The sequence below is a fragment of the Gopherus evgoodei genome, chromosome 7, assembly GCF_007399415.2.
Source record: "Gopherus evgoodei ecotype Sinaloan lineage chromosome 7, rGopEvg1_v1.p, whole genome shotgun sequence".
NCBI lineage: Eukaryota > Metazoa > Chordata > Testudines > Testudinidae > Gopherus > Gopherus evgoodei.
Window position 1 is genome coordinate 45,400,101 of NC_044328.1, and position 21,598 is coordinate 45,421,698.

The following is a 21,598-nucleotide window of genomic DNA, read 5'->3' on the forward strand; positions in this document are numbered from 1 at the left end:
ATGAGAGTTTGTATCTTTTAAATAAAATGCTCATCCCAACTAATGTAATAGTGGCTGTTCTCATTTTCCATATCAGTTTTAATCCTTTTAAATTGACTAAGATCTTGTCCTCAATGATACCTTTAAGCAAGGAGTTCCATAAGTTAACTATACATTATGTAAAAAAGTATTTCCTTTTATTAGTTTTGGACTTGCTACCTTTCAATTTAATTAAATGTCCCTCTGTTCTTATATTATGAGAAACATTAAACAGGAGCACCTGAGCTGCTTGCTTTGTAACATTCATAGTTTTGTCTAGCTCTTGTCATGTCACTTCTCTAAACTACAGAGCCAATCCTTGCTATCTTCTCATGGGGATGGTTTTCCATGCTTCTAAATTTTCTAATTCCCTGTCTCTGATCCCTTCCATTTCTGCTATATCTTTTTTTAAACTGTGTGATCAAAACTAAACACAATATTTCAGGTGAGGATTGGTAAATTTCTTAACTGATAAAGTCCTGTCTGCTATCAGAATTGTGGAAGACGTTGCTACATATGGGGTATTCCCCTTCAGTGTAGTTTCCAGAGGCAGTTCAAAGCTGTAGCACAGCCCATGCTAACCACGCTCCTTCTCTAGCCAGCTGCCAGATGATTCATTCCAAAGCTATGCAAAAATTTGTAAATACAACTAATAACAATAACGTCAATGCTAACCAATAAACTGTACAGTAGACTATGGTCTACAAGCATAACTATCCAAATTAAATACTGCTCCGTGACTAGAAAGCCATCCAGGGAGGGTAGAATTCTGGGAGATGCTGCTCGCTGCTATCAGAAAGGAAATTATCAGGTAAGAAAGTGATTATTCTGCAGCCCAACATCTGCCACCATTTTGATATGTATGGGAAGTATCAAGCAGTGAGCAGAACTAGGGAGGAATAAGAAAAACAGAATGAGATAGAGAAGACACCTCCCTCCACCCCGGGTTAATTGCCAAAGTGCCAGTGGTATTACTGGACCACCATCTGCAGCACCTTTCTACCAAAGGAGGCCTCTGTGGAGGACAGAAAGTCCACTAACCCATTGTGCAACTGAGCTTGCCTGAGGAGTGCACAGTTCCAAACACTTGGGAGGATAGTCTAGCACGGCTAACACTTCCCTCTCAATAGCCAGGCTGTCAGATGTGGACAGTCTGGGTCTGGTGAAATGAGCCTCGCTAAAGGATGTCTGGTCTCACCCCTAGCTGCAATGGTGTTTCCAATTTCAGTTCTATCAGACTGGATAACTCTGGTCTCCTTTGCCAGTGCAGAGCTAGCATTATCACCTTTGCGCCTTCTCACTTTATCTTCTGGATCATCTTTTCTAGAAGTGGAAAGGCAAGGAATGTGTATAGGAGGCCTTGTGGCCATCTCTGTGAAAGAGCATCAGTCCCCAGGGATTTGGGATCTACTTCTGTGGTGAAGAACTTCAACTGCCCTTTGTTCTTGTGATTGGTGAACAGGTTGACTGCCAGAAGGCCGAACTGTGAAATCACAGTTAAGACTTCCTGATTTAGGCACCATTCTGAACTGTGCATCTGTTGAGCCAATCTGCCTTTTGATTCAGTTCTCCTTTTAGGAGTCTTGCTCTTATGGAAGGGAGAGTCCTCTCTGCCCATTCCATTATCTCCACTGCTTCTGTGTGTAGAGTTACACTCCTTGTTCCCCCCCAGTTATTGATATACAAATCACAGTAGTCATGTTGTCTGACTTGAATAGAACATGTTCATCCTTTAGGCGGTCCAGGATCTTTCACAAGGCTAGCTTGATAGCTACGAGTTCCAACGGATTGACTTTCTAGTACCTTTCTCTGGAGTTCCAGGTATTCTGCACTGTCTTGTGCCTGAGATACGCTCCCTATTCTGTCAAGCTGGCATTGGTTGTGAGTACCTGTGAGTCTGGAAGGCATGTGGAAAAATCCTTGTGGACATTCTGTGGGTCTGTCCACCCTCTAAGAAAATCCTGTACTCAGTTTGGGACCAGTAATCAATCCTGTATGCATGCTGGTGAATGGTTCCATACCTTCAGAAGAAAAATCTGCAGGCATCTGATATGGGACCTCACCCATGGGGTGATTCCACAAAACCAGAAAGCCCAGTAGCTGTAGACAACGAGCTATGGCCAATCTTGCTCACTTTACCAAGACGGATATCAGGTTCTGGATCTTGAGGAATCTGTCCAGCGATGGATAGACCTTTGGCACTGAAGTGTCAATTTCAACTCCCAAGTGAACTATCTTTGTGGAGGGAGTCAAGGAACTGCTCTTGGTATTTATCATAATTCTGTGTGCTTGAAGTAGATCCAGTGTCCAAATTGTGGCACTCTGTGGTGCTGCTTGGGTTGGAGCTCTAATCCTGATGTTCTCTAGGAAGGAATACAGGTGAGTGCTGTGAGACTTGAGTCTATCTATTATTACCACCAGCACCTTTGTAAAGACCCTGAGCCTGGGTCCAATGAAAGCCAAATAAGAGAGAGTTGTACTGATAGGACTGTGTCATATGCAAATCTCAGCAGCCTGCGAAGGCATAGTCACATGGGAATGTGGAGATACACATCTGTTAAATCCATAAAGCAAGGAAGTCCTCTTCGAGACAGGGGTGCTACTGTTGAAGCTAGGGTCTCCATCTGGAATCTAATTTTCTTCATCCATTTGTTGAGCTGCTTGAGATCCAAGATTCCTCGACACCCCCATCCCTCCGCCTTGTACACTTCTGGATAATCAAGAAAATGGAGTATAGTCCTAAGAATTTTTCTTCACAGGGGACCTTGTATATATTCTTCTGTATCCAGGAGATGCAAGATTTTGTTTAAACACTCACTCATGTTTGATGGGATTGCTGTCCCTGGTGAAGATTTAGACAGCCTTTAGGTTTGCCCACTAGCACCTGCTCAGGTTGGATCTGGATTGTAGATGCAACCTTTTTGCACATGGTTTCAAACACTTCAGGGCAACCCCCTGCCCACCTTTGTTGCATTTCTTCTGTATCCTGCTCAGAACCTGAATCTGAGAGCTACCTTCCTCGGAGGAGGAGGTGTCTGAGGGTACATCTACACTGCAATAAAACACACACAATTGGCCCATGTCAGCTGATTTGGGCTCATGGGGCTTGGCAGGGTCCCAGAGCCCAGTCTCTAGCCTGAGCCCAAAAGTCTACATTACAATTTTATAGCCCCATGAGACCGAATCAGCTGACATGGGCCAGCCACAGATGTTTTACTGCAGTATAGCCAGACTCTCAGCGCCCAGGCTCCAGCCTGAGTTTGAGTGCCTGCACTGCAATTTTTAGCCCTGCAGCTGAGTCCTCTGAGCCTAAGTCAGTTGACCCAGGCTCTCAGACTTGGTGTCATAGGTTTTCATTGCAGTGTAGATGTACCCTTCATCAGAGGATAACTACCTCTTAGATTTTTTTTTGCCTTTTATTTTCCTTTTTCCTATTTTTGGATTTTTTTTTTTAGCCTTTTTGGCCCACTTTGCAGGTATTGTCACTTGGTTGTGGACAGAGCATCGTCTTTTGTGGCTTGCTTTATGCAGTGCATTGAGCCCTCTGAATAGATCTCCCTCAGTGTCCTCCACCTGAGGGTTCCACTCCTTGTGGCTGGGGAGTTTCAGTATCAAATTGTTATCTCAGATACAGCAGTGTAAATCTAAAGTAACTTAGAGTGTAGTGGCGTTATGCCACATTTACAATGCAGAAAGTGAGATCAGAGATTCTCGAGAGAGATGTGCTCATTTGTATCTCTTTGTAATACAAAGCAAAATCTAAGTGTGTTTTATTCAGCCAGTATCAGATTCTGCCACTCCCTCCCTTAATCTCAGTATTTAAAAGGAAAAAATTAGAATGAGAAATATTAAAACAACTTTTACCTTTAATTTGATAAAATTGACTTTTTGCAAATCACTTGCTTTGTTGCACCATCCATATAACCAAAGTGATGCAAATAAGAAAACTATAGTCAATTCATACTCCTTATGAAGAGAAAAACATCACAAACAAGCTACCACACAAAATGTGGAGAAACAGTCATTGTACTTCTTTGTATAAATGACTGACATTTAGAGAACTCGCCCTGAAGTAACATTTCAAGATCTTCCTATGGTCATTATTAGAATAAGCAATATCTGAAATCTTTCCATTGTCACCATATCATTATCTATACTTTTTACAATATAGTACTATGCATAAGTTTTTGTGTGATCACCTGCTCCCTTCTGCAAAAATATCTGAATATAGTGACTCCTCCACAAGTCTGTAGAAGGTGTAATATGCAAATATTTCTAAAAAAGTGAATGCTGAGGAGGCAACTGTTTTTTTTAAATGAGATAAGACACATAGCACAGTAAGGGTCACTTACCTAAATACTGTGAAGTTTTACCAAGAGTTTCAGGAGCTCCATTTTTCAGCTTTGCTGGTGTTGAATATTTCTTATCCGCTAATGTCTGCTTTTCAACTTGTGTCTTCTTTGTATCTGGCTTCTTTTTCTTTGTAGCTCTAAGTGGCTCAGCTAACATCCGTACTTCTCTAGGAAAAGCAGTAAGCACCTGTATTGCTCCTGCTTTTATCTTAGCTTCCAGTCCCTCTTCGGTGCCAAATTCATCTGTCTGTGAAATTTTGTAAAGAGGCAACACGTGTAGCTGTTCATCATTCGGTATCACCCCCACTGAACGGTTATCTTCTTTTGTTAATGTGCAGACCTGACCAAAAAAAGAAGATATAAATGAAAAAATAGACCTCTGTTTACAATTATTTGAACACTTAATCATGTAACTGGATTTATGTCCCTAAACATTCCCTACGAGATTCACAGTAACAAAGGAACAGGCCTTTTAAACACATACATTTGACAATCTCAGTGATGGTCTGAAAGGGGATTTAAAATAGGGATGGATTAACTGGTTCTTACAGAGTAATAAGAAATGGCTCCCAACTCTAATTCAAACCTTTGTGAAAGTTTGGTTAATTAACCCTCTTTTCCCAACACTGATTCCGTACTGTAATAAAGTGATGAGGTCCAGCAAATCTACAGTCTCTCTGTTCAATAAAACTAGATGCTGTTCTAAGATGCAAGATTTGAAAGGAGAAACCTGCTTGGATTGAGCCTGACACGGACCCCACGCCAAAGTTTTGGATAGATATTGGGGGTATTTATTCTAATAGTTCAAAACCATGGCTGAACCTTTGAGGTGCTTCCAAACTTCTGGACCTCTGGAGGTTTGCCCATTACTAATGCAATAAATTCACTCTAAAAAAAGTTATTAAAAATCACCACTACCCTTCTTTCATAACTACAGAAGCTTTCTTACCAAGAGAAACATAGACTAAATTTATCTTGTTACATTCCATGCACTTCAAAGGATAAACTTTGCTGTACAAGTTTATGATTAATCAATATATTGATGGTATTCATAAGAGAATGATCAGTTTTCACAAAAAATATACTGCATTACTAGAAAACCATGCATGAATGTCATGGCTTAGCTAATTTTCTATTTGTCCTGTGAGGTATTGACTGCACACATATAGCCATTGGAGCACCTCCCAAAGATGAGAGATGCTTTCTAAATAGAAACATGTCATTTCATAAGAATGTAGGTTATACGTGATCCCAACCACTGATGCTGAACCAAAATTTCCAGACTCTTGTCATCTTGCCCATAGTTCCAGGAGGGAATAATAATAATAAAACTTTTATTTTATAGCACATCTGTCATAAAATGCATCACAAAAAATATTTATAGAATTAATAATATAATTAATAAAACTAATAAAAACCTAAATTAGTAATCTATTTAGGGATCTATAAAGTAGTTGTATGCAATGCTGAATGACTGCAGAACATCAGAGAAAGAAAGAATTTAAGAGGCATAGATAAGAAATGAGAACTTTTTAGGTGATATTTTAAAACAGGATTTCGAGAAGGGCTCTTGAGAAGGGAAGATGAAGGAACAATTAAAAGCTGAAGAGTGGCATATACTGTTACATTTGTTCACATTTACTTAACTCTACTGGCCAGCCTGTTGACTATCGGTGGGGGGGGGAGTGTGGAGAGGGAGGAGATCTTCAAAGTCAAAAATAGCAGTTAGGCATCTAAACTCTCATTAGCTTTCAATGGGAGTTATGTACCTGTGCCTTTGAAAATCTTCCCCTACATCTGCAAACATATCTGCATACTAGCCTCAAAAACATGTAAAAATTAAGAAGACTGAATCCATAAGAGAAAGTTACTTACTTTATAGTAAATGGATGTTCTTTGAGATGCATAGTCTCTATCTGCATTCCACTGAGAGTACACGTATGCTCCATGTGCCTGGAGCCAGAGAATTTTGAAAGCAATGTCCCTCGGTCTGCACATATGCCCTGGCTCACCTGGTGCCTCCAGTCGAGGAGGTAAAAGGCAGGATGAACCGATTGACTCTCCAGTTTCTTCTCCACCTCCACTGCGAATCAAAGAAGAGCTGAAGCCGAGGGGAAAGGGGGCAAATAGTGGAATACAAATAGGGACCATGTATCTCAAAGAACCTCCAGTTACTAAGGTAAGTAACTTTCTCATCTTCTTCGAGTGCTGGTCCCTGGGTGTATTCCACTCTGGGTGACTGACAAGCAGTATTCAAATAGGAGAAGGGTGCGAGAATGTAGATGGCCGAGGCAAGTGAAGGACTGCCATTCCAAAAGGCACATCAGTGGAGAAGGCCTGTACCAAGGCATAGTGTCTTGCAAATGTGTGGATGGAGCACCATGTAGCTGCCTTGCAGATATCAAGCAGAGACAGCTCTTGAAGTGATGCCATAGACATTGTTGGCATACTTGTGGAATGAAGAGGGGGAAGATTAGACTGCTGATACAAGAGCAAAATGCAGCCCAAGATCCATTTTCAGATTCTTTGAGAGGATATAGCCTGATCTTTTCCGCTTTGGTGACAAACAGTATGGGACACTTTCTGATTCCTTTTGTTCTCTGTAGGTAAAAGGCTCAGACTTGCTGAACATGGATGGAAGGAGCCTCCTTTCTTTGGAGGGTGCATGTGGTTTTGGGAAGAACACAGGTAGCTGAATTGACTGATTCAGCTGAAACTGTGCAATTACTTTAGGGGTGAATTGAGGGCAGTGTTTCTCAAATGCAGCCCCCAGGGGTTCTTCTTGTGGCCACAGCCTCCTGGGTAATGATGGGGGGGACAGCAAAGCATTCACCCCTTCCCCAGGGCCACCAGTAGGGGTTGGGCCCTGCCCCCCCACTGAAGCCACAAACACCAGAGTAGCAGGCAGCCAGTGTGAGTTCTCCCCTTTCCCAAGGGCAGTGGAGCTCAGGCTTCCAGCTTCAGTCCTAGGGCACTGGTGGCAGGCTCTGGCCATGGGGCTTCAGGTTCCAGTCATGGGGCTTCGGGCTCTAGCCCCAGGCTCACCCATCTCCCTTCACCTCTGGTCCCCGCTGCCTTTCCCAGCCCATGGCCCCTGCTGCCTCCCTACCCACCTCTCCATTCAGAGCTCAATTTGTCCCCTGGGTTGCCAGGGCTGAGTAAGTCTGCTGTGAAAAGCAATATTAACAAACCTATAAATATCAGTTTTCACTGGAGCAGACTTACTGGCTAGTAAGTCTTAAAAAGAAAGAAAGAAACAAATAAACAACAAAAAAGAGAAGAATGTGTAAGGCACCTTATTTTGTTTCTATTCTGTTTAGGTCTAGTAAAGAATAGAAACAACTGTACATTATTTTTATTATTGAGTCTGAAAAAAAAACCCTATACAAATAAATTACAATGATTTGGACATATATATATATGCATATTTATTTGTTTTTCCTAAAGTTAATTAAGTATTTTAGGAAAAATTGTCAGAGTGGCCACCAGCAAGAGTTGGTGGCCACATTCTAAGGCCACCAAAAATTTTCTTGTGAGAACCCCTGATTTAGGGTGCAAATGTAAATGTAATGATACATCATTCTTATGGAATGCAATGTAAGGACGATCCACCATCATTGCCCCAAGCTCACCAACCCTTTTGGCTGAGGTGATGGCTACCATCAATGCAATCTTCCTGGATAGGGGAGACATGAAACAAGAAGCTAATGGTTCAAATGGAATCTTAGTGAGTACAGAGAGAAGAAGAATCAAGTGAGAAGCCATTGAAAAGCAGACTTTGTAATAGGCAGAAAGGTTCAGATTAAGGCTTTCCAGAATCTGCTAGTCAGTGGGTGCACAAAAATCGAGTAGCCAGGCAAAGGTGTATGCTATGCACTGACTGCTGCCAAATGGACCCATAAGGAGCTGATGGACCAACCTACTGTCTTGAAGGAAAAAATATAGTCCAGGATGACAGGAATACCTGAAGCTTCTGAGGGTATACATCTCTGATGCTCCCACATAGAAAAATGCTTCCACTTAGCTAGGTAACATTTTCTAGTAGAATGCTTCCTACTGTTAGAAAGGCTGTTCTCCACAGCTTCAGAACATTATCACTCTAGGGATGTTGTCCACCCAAAAACCAAGCCCTGAGATAAAGCGGACATGGTTTGGGATGTTTGATCTTGCTATTCCCCAGTGTCAGGATATTGTGAAATATTGGTATAATGATCAGTGTCCAAGATGACCTGAATAGGGGGCTCATGAACTAAAACTGTCTGGGCCAGCTGAGGGCAAAAGAGAACAACTCGTAACCTCTCCTGTCAAATCTTGTGTAAAACTCAAGGCAGGAGTGGTGACAGAGGGAAGGCGTAGTTCAAATAGTCTGACCTGGGAGAAATAGAGTATTGTCCTGTGAGTGGCAACCTTCGTTCCTCTAGAACAGTATATGTGGCATTTCCTATTTGTTTGGGGGTGAACAGTTCCCTGGTGGGGGTCCCCACAGAGCAAAAATATTGTTCACCACCAAGTTATGTAACTCCCACTTGTGAGACAGCAAAGTGTCTGCTGAGAGTCTACTAGCATGTTCTGGTTCCTAGGAAGGTAAACTGCCAACAGGGTAATCTGATTGCCAACACACCAGTTCTATTGACTGACCACTTCTGCATGCAGGGGGATGGATCACGCTCCTTCCTGTTGGGTTGATGTAAAAGATGGTTGTGATGTTGTCTGACATTATGAGGGCATGGTGAGTTTGAATAAATGGAAAAAAGGCTTTGCAAGCTCTCTGATTTGCTTGCAACTCCAGAACATTGATGTACATCCTGGCTTCTCGATATGTCCAGGTGCCTGGGCTGTACGTTTGTCCATATGTGGGCCACAGCCCAACAGCAATGTGTCAGTAATGGTTGCCCTGGCCAGAGCAGAAGCAAGGAAGGGAATGCTATTGCATACGTGGCGGGGATTCTTCCACCATAACAGGCACAATATCACTTTGGCAGGCAGTCACTATGGTGTTTATGAACTGCCAGTTTGGTCAGTACACTGTTTGAAGCCACACTTGTAGGCAACAAAGGTGGAGTCTTGTCAATTGTGTGATGTAAATGCATGAAGCCATATGACCTATGACAGAGACACAAATCTTGACAGGTACTCGGGGGTTGCTTATGATGTAGCTTGAAACCTTGTCCCTCAGCAGATAAGCCCTTGCTGTGATTTAATTTAAGGTTATCCTGATGAAGTCTAAAGCCTGCATAAAGGTGAGGATGGATTTTTCAGCATTTATGCTGACCCCCAAAGAGGAGAGGAGTTGCAGCATTGTCGAAGTCGACATATAGGTATTCTGGCGTGGAGATGAGGAGCTAATCATTGAGGTAGGGGAAGATGGTGAAACCACAGTGTCTGACATAGGCTGCTACTACAGAGACCACCTTAGCGGTACTGTTGGTAACTGAGGCTCTTGATGATCACTCTTCATTGGTTCCAGTGGATCCCAGTGTTTGTGTTTGGGAGGTGCCGGTGCCACCAGATTGCAATCCAGTGCCAATGAAGCCCTAAGCTTGTGGGCTTTTATGTCACGACTTTGAGACTTAGGATGAACTAAATTCTCTTGGGCTGAGCTTAGATAATTGCTCAGTTTAGAAAGGGCTGAATCCAACTTCTTCAAAGTGGATTTGAAGGAAGATTTAGTCTCATGCTTATGAGAAAGCTCCCTGCTCTCCCAACAGGACCCTGCCAAAGGACCTGTGGGGATAGACTTCCTGGCTCCTGAGTTTGGACCTCATGGCAGGCGATGCACTCCTTGCTTAGTCAGGCCAATGTATGGGGTTACCCCAGCCTGGGTCCGATTATGGCCCCATGGCCTTTTACATTAGGTGCTTCCTAAGATGAAGTTCTTGCCCTTCCTGGGGATGGCTGGTGAATGAATGCAAGATACTGCACCTCACTGTTATGTGGGCTTCCCCAAGGCAGTGTTGGTGGTCGTCATTGACCAAGAAGGATCATGGGCCCGAAGCACAATTTTTGAAGCCCAAAGTCCTGGGGATAGTCCAGTACCAAAAACGAGGTACGGGGGGCGGGGAGGAAGGGGGAAGAGGGGTTCTCACCTTGACAAGGCTAACTATAAAACTAACAAATACAACTTTTAAACTCTAAAACTTCTAAGAACTATTTACAGATATCTAAATATGTTAACTGATAAAGGAATAAAGCTGAAACTTTGGGCACTTGAGGTTCCAACCCAGACTATACTGTGATGAGAAGGAACTGGAGAGGTAGTTGGTCTGTCCTGCTCTTTATCTCCATGGTTGGAGGCATGAGGTGAGCCAGGGTGTATGCGCAGCCCCATGGACACGGCTTTCAATATTATCAGGCTCTGGGCGCATATGTACCCACGATGGAATACACATAGGGACCAGCAGTCAGAGAAGAATGCATATCTATTTTAAAAATTAAAAGCCTGGTGCCACTTGTGGTGGCACATTTGTACATGCATGCATTTTTGCACATCAACAGACAAGTGCCTGAAAATCAAGCCTTGCATGTTTTTAATATTTATTCTCATCTCCTATGCTGGAATCTTATCTGGGAATTTCACTTCTTTTAACCATTTTAATCTTTTCAGCTGACCTATAGGGCAGGCAGGGACAGGGATATACATTTTGCCATGCAGGCCAAATGAAAAAAAGATAAGAGGAAAAAATATGGAAGGGGGAAGCTCATCCAAGTGAATATCTATTTATATGACAAAACCAACACAAAATTCTGCACAAGTGGCCGTTTTTGTTCAATGAGGTCCTGGACTTGCACTGAAAGACTGTTACAGGTCAGGGTTGAGGTACATTGGCAGAGCTGTGGGTATGGACAGGGTTACTCCAGAAGACAAAGCATTAAGACTATATCAAATAGAACAGTACATTTATTTACAAAATAATTAAGAGACATCATTATGCATGTATCCAAAATGCAGTGTTGGGAAGTTTAACATTTAACATAGGTAAACTTTCATTCTAAGCATCTCACTTATATACCTGTGAATCTAAGAAGAAGAATCAAATAGCAAGCAGACCAGACTAGTCTATGGATTCAAAAATTAGTCCTAGAGGGCAGCAAATTATGATCTAAGAGTCTTTTAGATGCTCTAACCGTTTGTAGACAAAGCAGAGAAGTTCACTTAATGTGAAACATTAGGTTCAACAGCCCTTTTATTAATGGTGGACTCTACATAAAGTAATCCATTGGAAAACCTTTGGAATGTACTGCTGAGAGCATTCAAAGTAGCTTTTTACATGAATTACTATTAATATTCTATTTCAAACCAATCAAAGCAGATTGAAAAAGACAAAATGCTATACTATTTTGGATTTTAAGTATGAGTTATGTCCTGCTGCATCTCCTGCTGTACTAAATATTTTTTTTCAAAAAGACACACTAGTTGGATCATCAAGGACACTTAATAGCCAAATGAGAAAATGCTGGCCAAATGGTTTGTTTGGATATCCAATGAACTTGAAGATAAAAACAGTTTCATGTTCAGATAGAAGCTGTTTTATACCCCTGCTCATTTCTGTTACCTTTCTCTGTACCTTTTCCAATTCTAATATCTCTTTTTTGAGATGGGCTGATCAGAACTGCATGCAGTATTCAAGGTGTGGAGACACCGGGGATTTCTGTTCCTTTTCTAAGATGCACCCATAAATTGAATGAAATGATTAAACCATTTGAAGAAACATCTGTAGCCAAAGAGTTCCGAATCCTGTAGTTCTTTGATCTGCATCTTTGGCCAGTTGAACTTCTTGAGTTGAATCTGATGTAGTCCTTTTCCACTACATCATTAGTAAGACAGATGTTTTGAACTGAAGATGCAGCAAAGTGGGCAAAATGCATATCTGAATTTGGAAACTAAATTTCCTGTATAGTTCTTCTCTATGTAGATTGAGAACAGAACAGATGTCCTTTGGGAACAGAACAGATGTCCATTCTCTCAGATACGCTGCATCATCATCTAGCTCTGCAGCGGCCTGCTAACATGGTCTCAGCACTTTGACAAGACTATCCATTAAGGTCCACTCGAGTCATAAGAGTGATTCACCAATTTCACAACTGAATTACTTAGCTTACTTTACTTTTACTATTTTCTGAGATCTATAGTAAGTAGTTCTATTGGATTACTACAGGCAGAATATGTTTACAGTAGGTTATGGAAGCAGTTTTGGAAAGCATTTCTGAAGCTCCTCTGCTTTTACAAAATGGAAAAAGCAGCATATCCTTTGAAATGATATTGGTACTCTGAACAACCAGAAAATGCATTTATAGAAAGCATGAGACATGTTCCACAAATAGCTACAATTAGTTATGGTGTGTATCATGTCAGGTCATTTATCCTTGACAACCATCGCATGTTGCAGCTTGTAATACTGTATACATTTATCAGACACATTACTGATATTGTCCAGGATAGTAACATACAGTCACCTTTATCCATTCTGAAAGGGCATTTTAGCTACTACTGTAAATGTCTGAACTTGCATGAAAAGATGATATGATAGATTCATAACCAGAAGAAATTCAATGAGCTGTTGGGGATAAATATTCATTCCACACACTAATTCTAGTGCATGTCAGTAGAAAAGTGGTCTTCTGATTCTTTTTTAGGAACTATTGATTGACTAATAGTTGATTGACAACATTTACTGAATCTTGCCTACAATATACTCTATATTATCCTGTGAAATTCTCACTCTTTATCTGTAGAAAAGGCTGAAGAAACTGTTAATCAGTTCTCCTAGTGAAATTGGTATTTTATTCAGAAACTGACCCCTTGCCTAGGAAGAAATATTTAACTTTTAAACTCTTTATGTCACAGAGTGACTGGTCCCCTGTGATGGAAATAGTCCAGAGCCCTTACACCAGAACAGGTACTCCTAGCTGAGCAATTAAGAGGGTGGAACTGCACCTGGGTGATAAAGGGTCAAAGAGAGTTCAGTGAGGACAGCTAAGAGGTGAAAACATTATCTAAAAGCTATACAGAAAGTCTCTTACTATGGTCCCTACAGAAGGGTGCTGGGGCTGGGTCAGAAGACCCCAACTGAAAGTTTAGTTTTCCTTTGGGAGAAGGCAAAGGCGGCAGGGCAGGGCAGGCCAGGCCTTGCACTGTCTAGCTGCTCAGACAGCAGCAAGGGACAGTACCTCAGGGAGCATAAGGCTGGGGAGAAGATTTATTGTTTGTTTGCTTTTTGCAAATTGTTAATAAAGAAACCAGGCCCAAGGAGGTCTGTGATTGGATTAGCAAGACTGTACGGTATTTTGTTTAAGGAGTCCTGAAGAATGGGAAAACAGAGGGAGGGCACTGCAGAGGCACTCTTGGCCATGAAGGCGGGGTGCTCAGGTGGAGATCTATTATACTTTACTATTGACATTTGTTTTGTTTTCACAATGAAGTCTGTACTAAGGACTTCCAATAAGCAACTCACTGATGTAACCATATAAAAAGGTATCCTTGAAGTTTCTAGCACTATAAATTCAACCTTTATTTATAGGCCATCTCTGGCAAACAACGAATTGTTGCAGGTCCGTTGAGTAGGTGCTTGTAACGAATTTTTAACTACAGGTTTCTCCACGGAAAAAACTGATGGTAAGCTAAAAATGAAGCCAAACTCAGTATGAAAGATTTGTACAGGACACTTAGATTCAGACAGGCAGACAGCTGTCCTACTAAAGTGTTTTCAAAATCACAGCTTTGCCAAATGAATTAATACTAGTATTAGGTTTAGTAGTACTGGATGTTTGTGTGGAACTTTTGTTGGACTTTTCACCAGGTGGATTAACAGAGATTTGGTGATTTTGATTAATCTAATTACTTGCAGTTATATGATAGCAGATGGAATTTTATTGCTACTAACACAGAGATTGAATGACTGTTTTTAAATGCAGAAGGGTCTCTTTACTAATTATTATTATTAATTTGTATTGCAGTAGCATCTAGAGGCCCCAACAAAATCAGTGCTCCATTCTGCTAGGTACAGAGTAAAGGACAGTCCTTGCCTTAGAGAGCAGAGCTGACAGTCTAAATCTAGTTTATGGATTTGCATGTGAAAAGAATAATGGATTGTAAGTTGCATGGTTTAAAGTCTTTATTTTTCACTGTGGACTGTGTGTTTTTATAGAAGAACTTTTCCGCTTTTTGGTTTTCATTTCATGTTTATGTCCTCATTGTCTGGAATGGAAAACATTAGATACTAGGTTCTAAAGATTAATCGCAAACAGTAAATCAGATTTAGAGAAACATGTCTTCAGTAAAGCATAATGCTGATACAGATAAAAAATAATAATAATTAACATTGCGGAACGTTATCTTTGCCATACATTTTGCATACAATACCAAAAACCAAACCTCTGGAGAACCAACATCATGAACTCAAAGTCAAAGGACGTTTCTCACTTCCTTATGACCATTTTTCTTACATCGTACAAGTATGTGTGTCCAGTAGGTTATTGTTATTATGTTTGTAGCAAGAGTGGGGTTTTTGTTCTCTTCTGCTGACATTTTAACTTGTTTACCATGCAAAGTTGTGCAAGTCAGCTCTGCTTTTGCAAGTGTGTTTACAGGAAATTCCAGGAAGCTCTGCCAGCTACACATGACGGTGGAAAGACCTACTTACAGCACTGAACTAATGGAGGGTCGTCATCAAGACCAAATATGGAGCTATTTTTAAACAGTTTTTCATTCTTTTTAAAAGATGGACTGACTGGTCTTTTAAATCCAAATAAGGCTCTCATTTTAAAACAGCTGTCATCGACACCAGCTTTGCTTTAAACACAAACTACAGATAAACCCTGAAAACACCTTCTATTTGTGTCACATGAGCACAATCTCACCTTCAAACTACCCCTTCTCCTCTTTCGGGTTCCTCGAGAGATGTAACTGCTGGCTCGAGCTTTACTTCAATGCTTCAGCTCTTGTTCTGTGGAAGTCCTGGAGCATGGATTTGGTTCTCAGGGGCCCAGACTAGTCCATTCACCCCCATCCCTTTCCTTTAAATTATCTGATATAGTTCTTCAAAGTTTCTTGTTTAAGTAATAATAAACTTTGAGAAAGCACACATAGAAACAGGAATTTACTTAAATCCCTATGCAACAGCTCGATGAGAGCTATGACCCTATAGCATGGTGAGGCAACATCATTGGAGCTGGCTTCAACCAGATATGACTTTAAGGGCCCTAACAAGCGAAAGTTTGATTTTGTATAATAAAGTGCTGGGCGAAACTAGAGATCCAAGACAAAGTCTGACTAAGGAAGAATTCTGCAAATATTGCTAATTTTGAGATTTTTATTTACAGTTCATCTTTAACAAGGATTGCTGGGAGATAGCCACAATAAGTCTTGCAAAAATTAGTTCACTAAGGTAGAACCTTCTGCCCAAGCAGATGACCACCTGGAAGGGTGCTTTACACACATCTCCACTAACCAAACACCATGAAATAGTCTGTGAAGCAAAGAGAAAATTTTGTAGAGATTTTCTCTGAGAGCAATGTCTTTCAGAGGTGAACAGAGTAATGATCATGCATCTCTGTCAAAAGTGCTTTCTGTCTCTAAAGAAAACTCAGTTAATTCCCTCGTAGTCAACCAAAGCTAGTGGATAACTGTCACAGCCCTACTGGTCCACAATACACAAAGTAGAGCAACTTCAATTACTTTTTATGCATTTGCCTACCAATTCTCCTTCAGCCCAAATGCACAAATTTTCATGAGGGATTGTGGCATGAATCAGCAGTAATCATCCCTCCCTTTTCATATCCTGTTCTATAGCACTCCTGAGGAGCTAGAACCTGCTTTTGATGTTCATATTTATACAGTTTGTACAAATTTCTACCAAATCCCTGTCCCTGTAACTGCTTGATTTCCAACACCTTTTCCTCTATTGGCTATCATGTAGTATACAATATGGTTTTGAACTACAGAAAATGCACTAATACGAGGAAAAAATAACCTCCTCGAATTAACTTCTGGTCCTTCCAATTTTCATCTCCCTTGTGACCAAGTCACCAAGTTTTAAAGTGCTAAATAAAAGTATGTTGGCCAACTATAGCAAACCATGGGTTCTCAATCTCTCTCTTTCTGAGGCCTCCCTAACATGCTATAAAACTTCAGGGACCAGTGGGGGTAGGAGGTGAAGAGGGATTCAGGGCTTCAGCCATGAGGGAGGCGCCTTGAGGCTCTGGGCTTCAGCTGCTGGGTAGTGGGGGAGGGGAGCTCTGGCCTTCTGCCTGATGGGAGCGTCTGTGCCATGGGGCAGTTGGGAGCTTAGGGCTTGTATCCCATGGGGCGCTGAGGCTTGGTGCTTCTGCCATGCAGGGTGGTAGAGAGTGTGTGTGTGTTGTGGCTTCAACTCTGCGCATTGGAGGATCTCCAGGCTTCAGCCACAGGATGGCGGGGCTCAGAGCTTCCTCCCTGCTGGGTGGCATGGCAGCAGGGCTCTGGACTTCAGCCACAGGGGGTAGGGCTTGGGGCTTCCACCCCATGGGGAGCCGAGCTTTTTGCTCTGGATAGTCCAGCTAGTCTAATGCCGGCCCTGCCTTGGCTCGCAGACCCTGGGGGGCTACAGACCCCTGATTGAGAACCGCTATAAAAAATCTCAGCCATTTATCAGCCATTAACCAGTTTAACTATCAACTCAAATTTTTCAAAAGTGCACACAACAACTAATGCATGCATGAAAGTCGGGGTAGTGTATATGAAAATCTACAATTTACACATGTGGATTGGATAATAGCACTATGCAAGTTGAGCACATGGTCTTTAGTTGGATGCATTTTGAAAATGTGGGCCCTGATCTTTAAAAACTACTGTATGTGTACCATATGAGGTAGTTAGGATGGGGCTGACCCCTGAACACTTCCAGTTTTAACAATAAAGCACTTCTAGTATTATAATTCAGTTCTTCTTAGAATATCCATTTGTGGCCAACTGATACTTGTGAATTTGCGAACAGGGGCTGCTAACAGGGAGTTTCTCAAGGGAATTCTCCAGGTGAAGGAGGAGCAAATACAGCATCTGTGGGGTAAGTGACTGTCTGCAGTGTGTGTTTGTTTGTGTTTGGGGGTTACTTGCTGTGTGCTGAGTTTGTGTTTGTCAGTCTGTTTGTTTGAAGGACCATGTGCTGTGGCTGGCAGTTGGAGGCTGAGAGCTTTAAAGGAAAGTTTGAAGCTAGAAGCCTCTGGTAATTGTCTGAGCCTTAATCAGTGGGCGGGGCATTGACTCAGGCCTGGGCTTTATAAAGCCGGGCACAAGCGACCAGGGAGCTTTGCGACCAGGGGCTGCTAACAGGGAGTTTCACAAGGGAGTTTGGCAGGGGAGCAGGAAGAGAGTGGGGGTCCTTTGTCGGTTCTAACTGTGCCCCTGTATTCCCCTTAAAACCTATAAACCAAACTACATTCAAAACTTCTTCCTTTAAACCACCCTTTCATTAACTAGGAGACAATGCAGGCAGAAGCCCAGCAGCAGGGTGGGGCTATCCAGTTTATTATTACACTGAGTGTAGCATGTATGATTACCTGCCCTGTGGGCGGGTGGCGTATGTGTGCAGTCAGTGTAAGGAGCTCCTGGCCCTCAGAGACCACGTACAGACTTCGGAGGTCAGGGTGGCAGAACTGGAGGAGCTAAGAGAGACAGAGAGGTATGTTGATGAGGCTTTCCGGGACACTGTAGAATTGTCCCCCCTCTGGTCTGACAGCCCCTGCGCTATTGAGGAGGAAGAAAGGCCCAGGGAAGCAGAGCAGTCAATGGGAGCAGAGGGAAACCTTCCCATAGTTGGGCCCCTCCTTCCAGATGGTGCTGGGCTTGCCTCTCACACTGAGGTTACCTCTCTGGGGGAGGAACTCCAGTTGTTAGGAAAAGGCAGGTGTTAGTAATGGGAGATTTGATCATTAGAAACGTAGATAGCTGGGTTTGTGATGACTGGGAGAACTGTATTGTGACTTGCCTGCCTGGTGCGAAGGTTGCAGATCTCTCGAGGCATCTAGACAGACTTATGTGTAGTGCTGGGGAGGAGCTGGTGGTCGTGGTACATGTAGGTACCAATGACATAGGGAAGGGTAGGAGAGATGTCCTGGAAGCCAAATGTAGGCTGCTAGGGAAGAGACTGAAATCCAGGACCTCTATGGTGGCATTCTCAGAAATGCTCCCAGTTCCACACGCAGGGCCAGGTAGGCAGGCAGAGCTTCAGAGTCTCAGTGCGTGGATGAGACGATGGTGTAGAGAGGAGGGGTTTACATTCATTAGGAACTGGGGAAACTTTTGGGATGGGGGGAGCCTATACAGGAGAGATGGGCTCCACCTAAACCAAAGTGGAACCAGACTGCTGACGCTAAACATTAAAAAGGTTGTAGAGCAGTTTTTAAACTAGGAGATGGGAGAAAGCCGACTGCTGCAGAGGAGCATGTGGATCGGACACAGACTTCTCTTAGGGGAGAGTCTGATGATAGAGAATCTCCAGTTTATAGTCAGGAGCAGAGGATGGAAGAGGATAATGTAAGGGCCAGATCAGATGATAAACAGTCACATAATCTGGTACATCAGAAAAGGGCAGACAAATAAACAGGGACAAGTTTTTAAAGTGCTTGCACACAAATGCTAGAAGTCTAAATAATAAGATGGGTGAACTAGAGTGCCTTGTGATAAACGAGGATATTGATATAATAGGCATCACAGAAACCTAGTGGACTGAGAGCAATCAATGGGACATAATCATTCCGGGGTACAAAATATATTGGAAGGACAGAACAGGTCGTGCAGGGGGAGGAGTGGCACTATATGTGAAAGAAAATGAATAAGTGAATAAGATAAAAATCTTAAGTGAATCCACATTTTCCATAGAATCTCTATGGATAGAAATGTCATGCTCTAATAAAAATATAACATTAGAGATCTATTATTGACCACCTGACCAGGACAGTAATAGTGATGATGAAATGCTAAGGGAAATTAGAGAGGCTATCAAAATTAAGAACCCAATAGTAGTGAGGGATTTCCATTATTCCCATACTGACTGGGAACATTTCACTTCAGGATGAAATGCAGAGATAAAATTTCTCGATACTTTAAATCACTGCTTCATGGAGCAGCTGGTACGGGAACCCACAAGGGGACAGAAACTCTAGATTTAATCCTGAGTGGAGCGCAGGAGGTGGTCCAAGAGGTAACTATAGCAGGACCGCTTGGAAATAGTGACCATAATACACTAGCATTCAACATCCCTGTGGTAGGAAGAACATCTCAACAGCCCAACACTGTGACATTTAATTTCAAAAGGGAGAACTATGCAAAAATGAGGGGGTTAGTTAAACAAAAGTTAAAAGGTACAGTGACTAAAATGAAATCCCTGCAAGCTGCATGGGCGCTTTTTAAAGACACCATAATAGAGGCCCAACTTCACTGTATACCCAAATTAAGAAACACAGTAAAAGAACTAAAAAAGAGCCACCGTGGCTTAACAACCATGTAAAAGAAGCAGTGAGAGATAAAAAGACTTCCTTTAGAAAGGGGAAGTCAAATCCTAGTGAGGCAAATAGAAAGGAGCATAAACACTGCCAACTTAAGTGCAAGAGTGTAATAAGAAAAGCCAAAGAGGAGTTTGAAGAACAGCTAGCCAAAAACTCCAAAGGTAATAACAAAATGTTTTTTAAGTACATCAGAAGCAGGAAGCCTGCTAAACAACCAGGGGGGGCCCCTTGACAATCGAATACAAAAGGAGCACTTACAGACGATAAAGTCATTGCGGAGAAACTAAATGGATTCTTTGCTTCAGTCTTCACGACTGAGGATGTTAGGGAGATTCCCAAACCTGAGCTGGCTTTTGTAGGTGAGAAATCTGAGGAACTGTCACAGACTGAAGTGTCACTAGAGGAGGTTTTGGAATTAATTGATAAACTCAACATTAACAAGTCACCGGGACCTGATGGCATTCACCCAAGAGTTCTGAAAGAACTCAAATGTGAAGTTGCGGAACTATTAACTCAGGTTTGTAACCTGTCCTTTAAATCAGCTTCGGTATCCAATGACTGGAAGTTAGCTGATGTAACGCCAATATTTAAAAAGGGCTCTAGAGGTGATCCTGGCAATTACAGACCGGTAAGTCTAATGTCAGTACCGGGCACATTTGTCGAAACAATAGTTAAGAATAAAATTGTCAGACACATAGAAAAACAAACTGTTGAGCAATAGCCAACATGGTTTCTGTAAAGGGAAATCATGTCATACTAATCTATTAGAGTTCTTTGAAGGGGTCAACAAACATGTGGAAAGGGGGATCCAGTGGACATAGTGTACTTAGATTTCCCGAAAGCCCTTGACAAGGTCCCTCACCAAAGGCTCTTATATAAATTAAGCTGTCATGGGATAAAAGGGAAGGTCCTTTCATGGATTGAGAACTGGTTAAAAGACAGGGAACAAAGGGTAGGAATAAATGGTAAATTCTCAGAATGAAGAGGGGTAACTAGTGGTGTTCCCCAAAGGTCAGTCCTAGGACCAATCCTATTCAATTTATTCATAAATGATCTGGAAAAAGGGGTAAACAGTGAGGTGGCAAAGTTTGCATATGATACTAAACTACTCAAGATAGTTAAGACCAAAGCAGATTGTGAAGAACTTCAAAAAGATCTCACAAAACTAAGTGATTGGGCAACAAAATGGCAAATTAAATTGAATGTGGATAAATGTAAAGTAATGCACATTGGAAAAAATAACCCCAACTATACATAGAATATGATGGGGGCTAATTTAGCTACAATGAGTTAGGAAAAAGATCTTGGAGTTATTGTCGATAGTTCTCTGAAGCTGTCCACACAGGGTACACAGGCAGTCAAAAAAGCAAACAGGATGATAAGAATCATTAAAAAGGGGATGGAGAACAAGACTGAGAATATATTATTGCCCTTACATAAATCCATGGTATGCCCAGATCTCGAATACTTGTACAGATGTGGTCTCCTCACCTCAAAAAAGATATTCTAGCACTAGAAAAGGTTCAGAAAAGGGCAACTAAAATGATTAGGGGTCTGGAGAGGGTCCCATATGAGGAAAGATTAAAGAGGCTAGGACTCTTCAGCTTGGAAAAGAGGAGACTAAGGGGGGATATGATAGAGGTATATAAAATCATGAGCGATGTTGAGAAAGTGGATAAGGAAAAGTTATTTACTTATTCCCATAATACAAGAACTAGTGGTTACCACATGAAATTAATAGGCAGCAG

The 21,598-nt window shown here is 41.9% G+C and overlaps 1 protein-coding gene across 5 annotated transcripts in view; it reads right to left on the reverse strand.

Annotated features, from left to right (window-relative positions):
* Positions 1–21,598, reverse strand: part of TET1 (tet methylcytosine dioxygenase 1) — a 135,889-nt gene that overhangs the window by 16,731 nt on the left and 97,560 nt on the right. For all 5 annotated transcript variants that reach the window (XR_004001165.1, XM_030568422.1, XM_030568421.1 and 2 more), the window contains one exon: positions 4,371–4,710. Coding sequence is in view for 4 of the 5 variants with exons in the window: in XM_030568422.1 (XP_030424282.1) it covers positions 4,371–4,710 (340 nt within the window). In the remaining variant the exon portion in view is untranslated. The remainder of the gene's footprint in view (positions 1–4,370; positions 4,711–21,598) is intronic.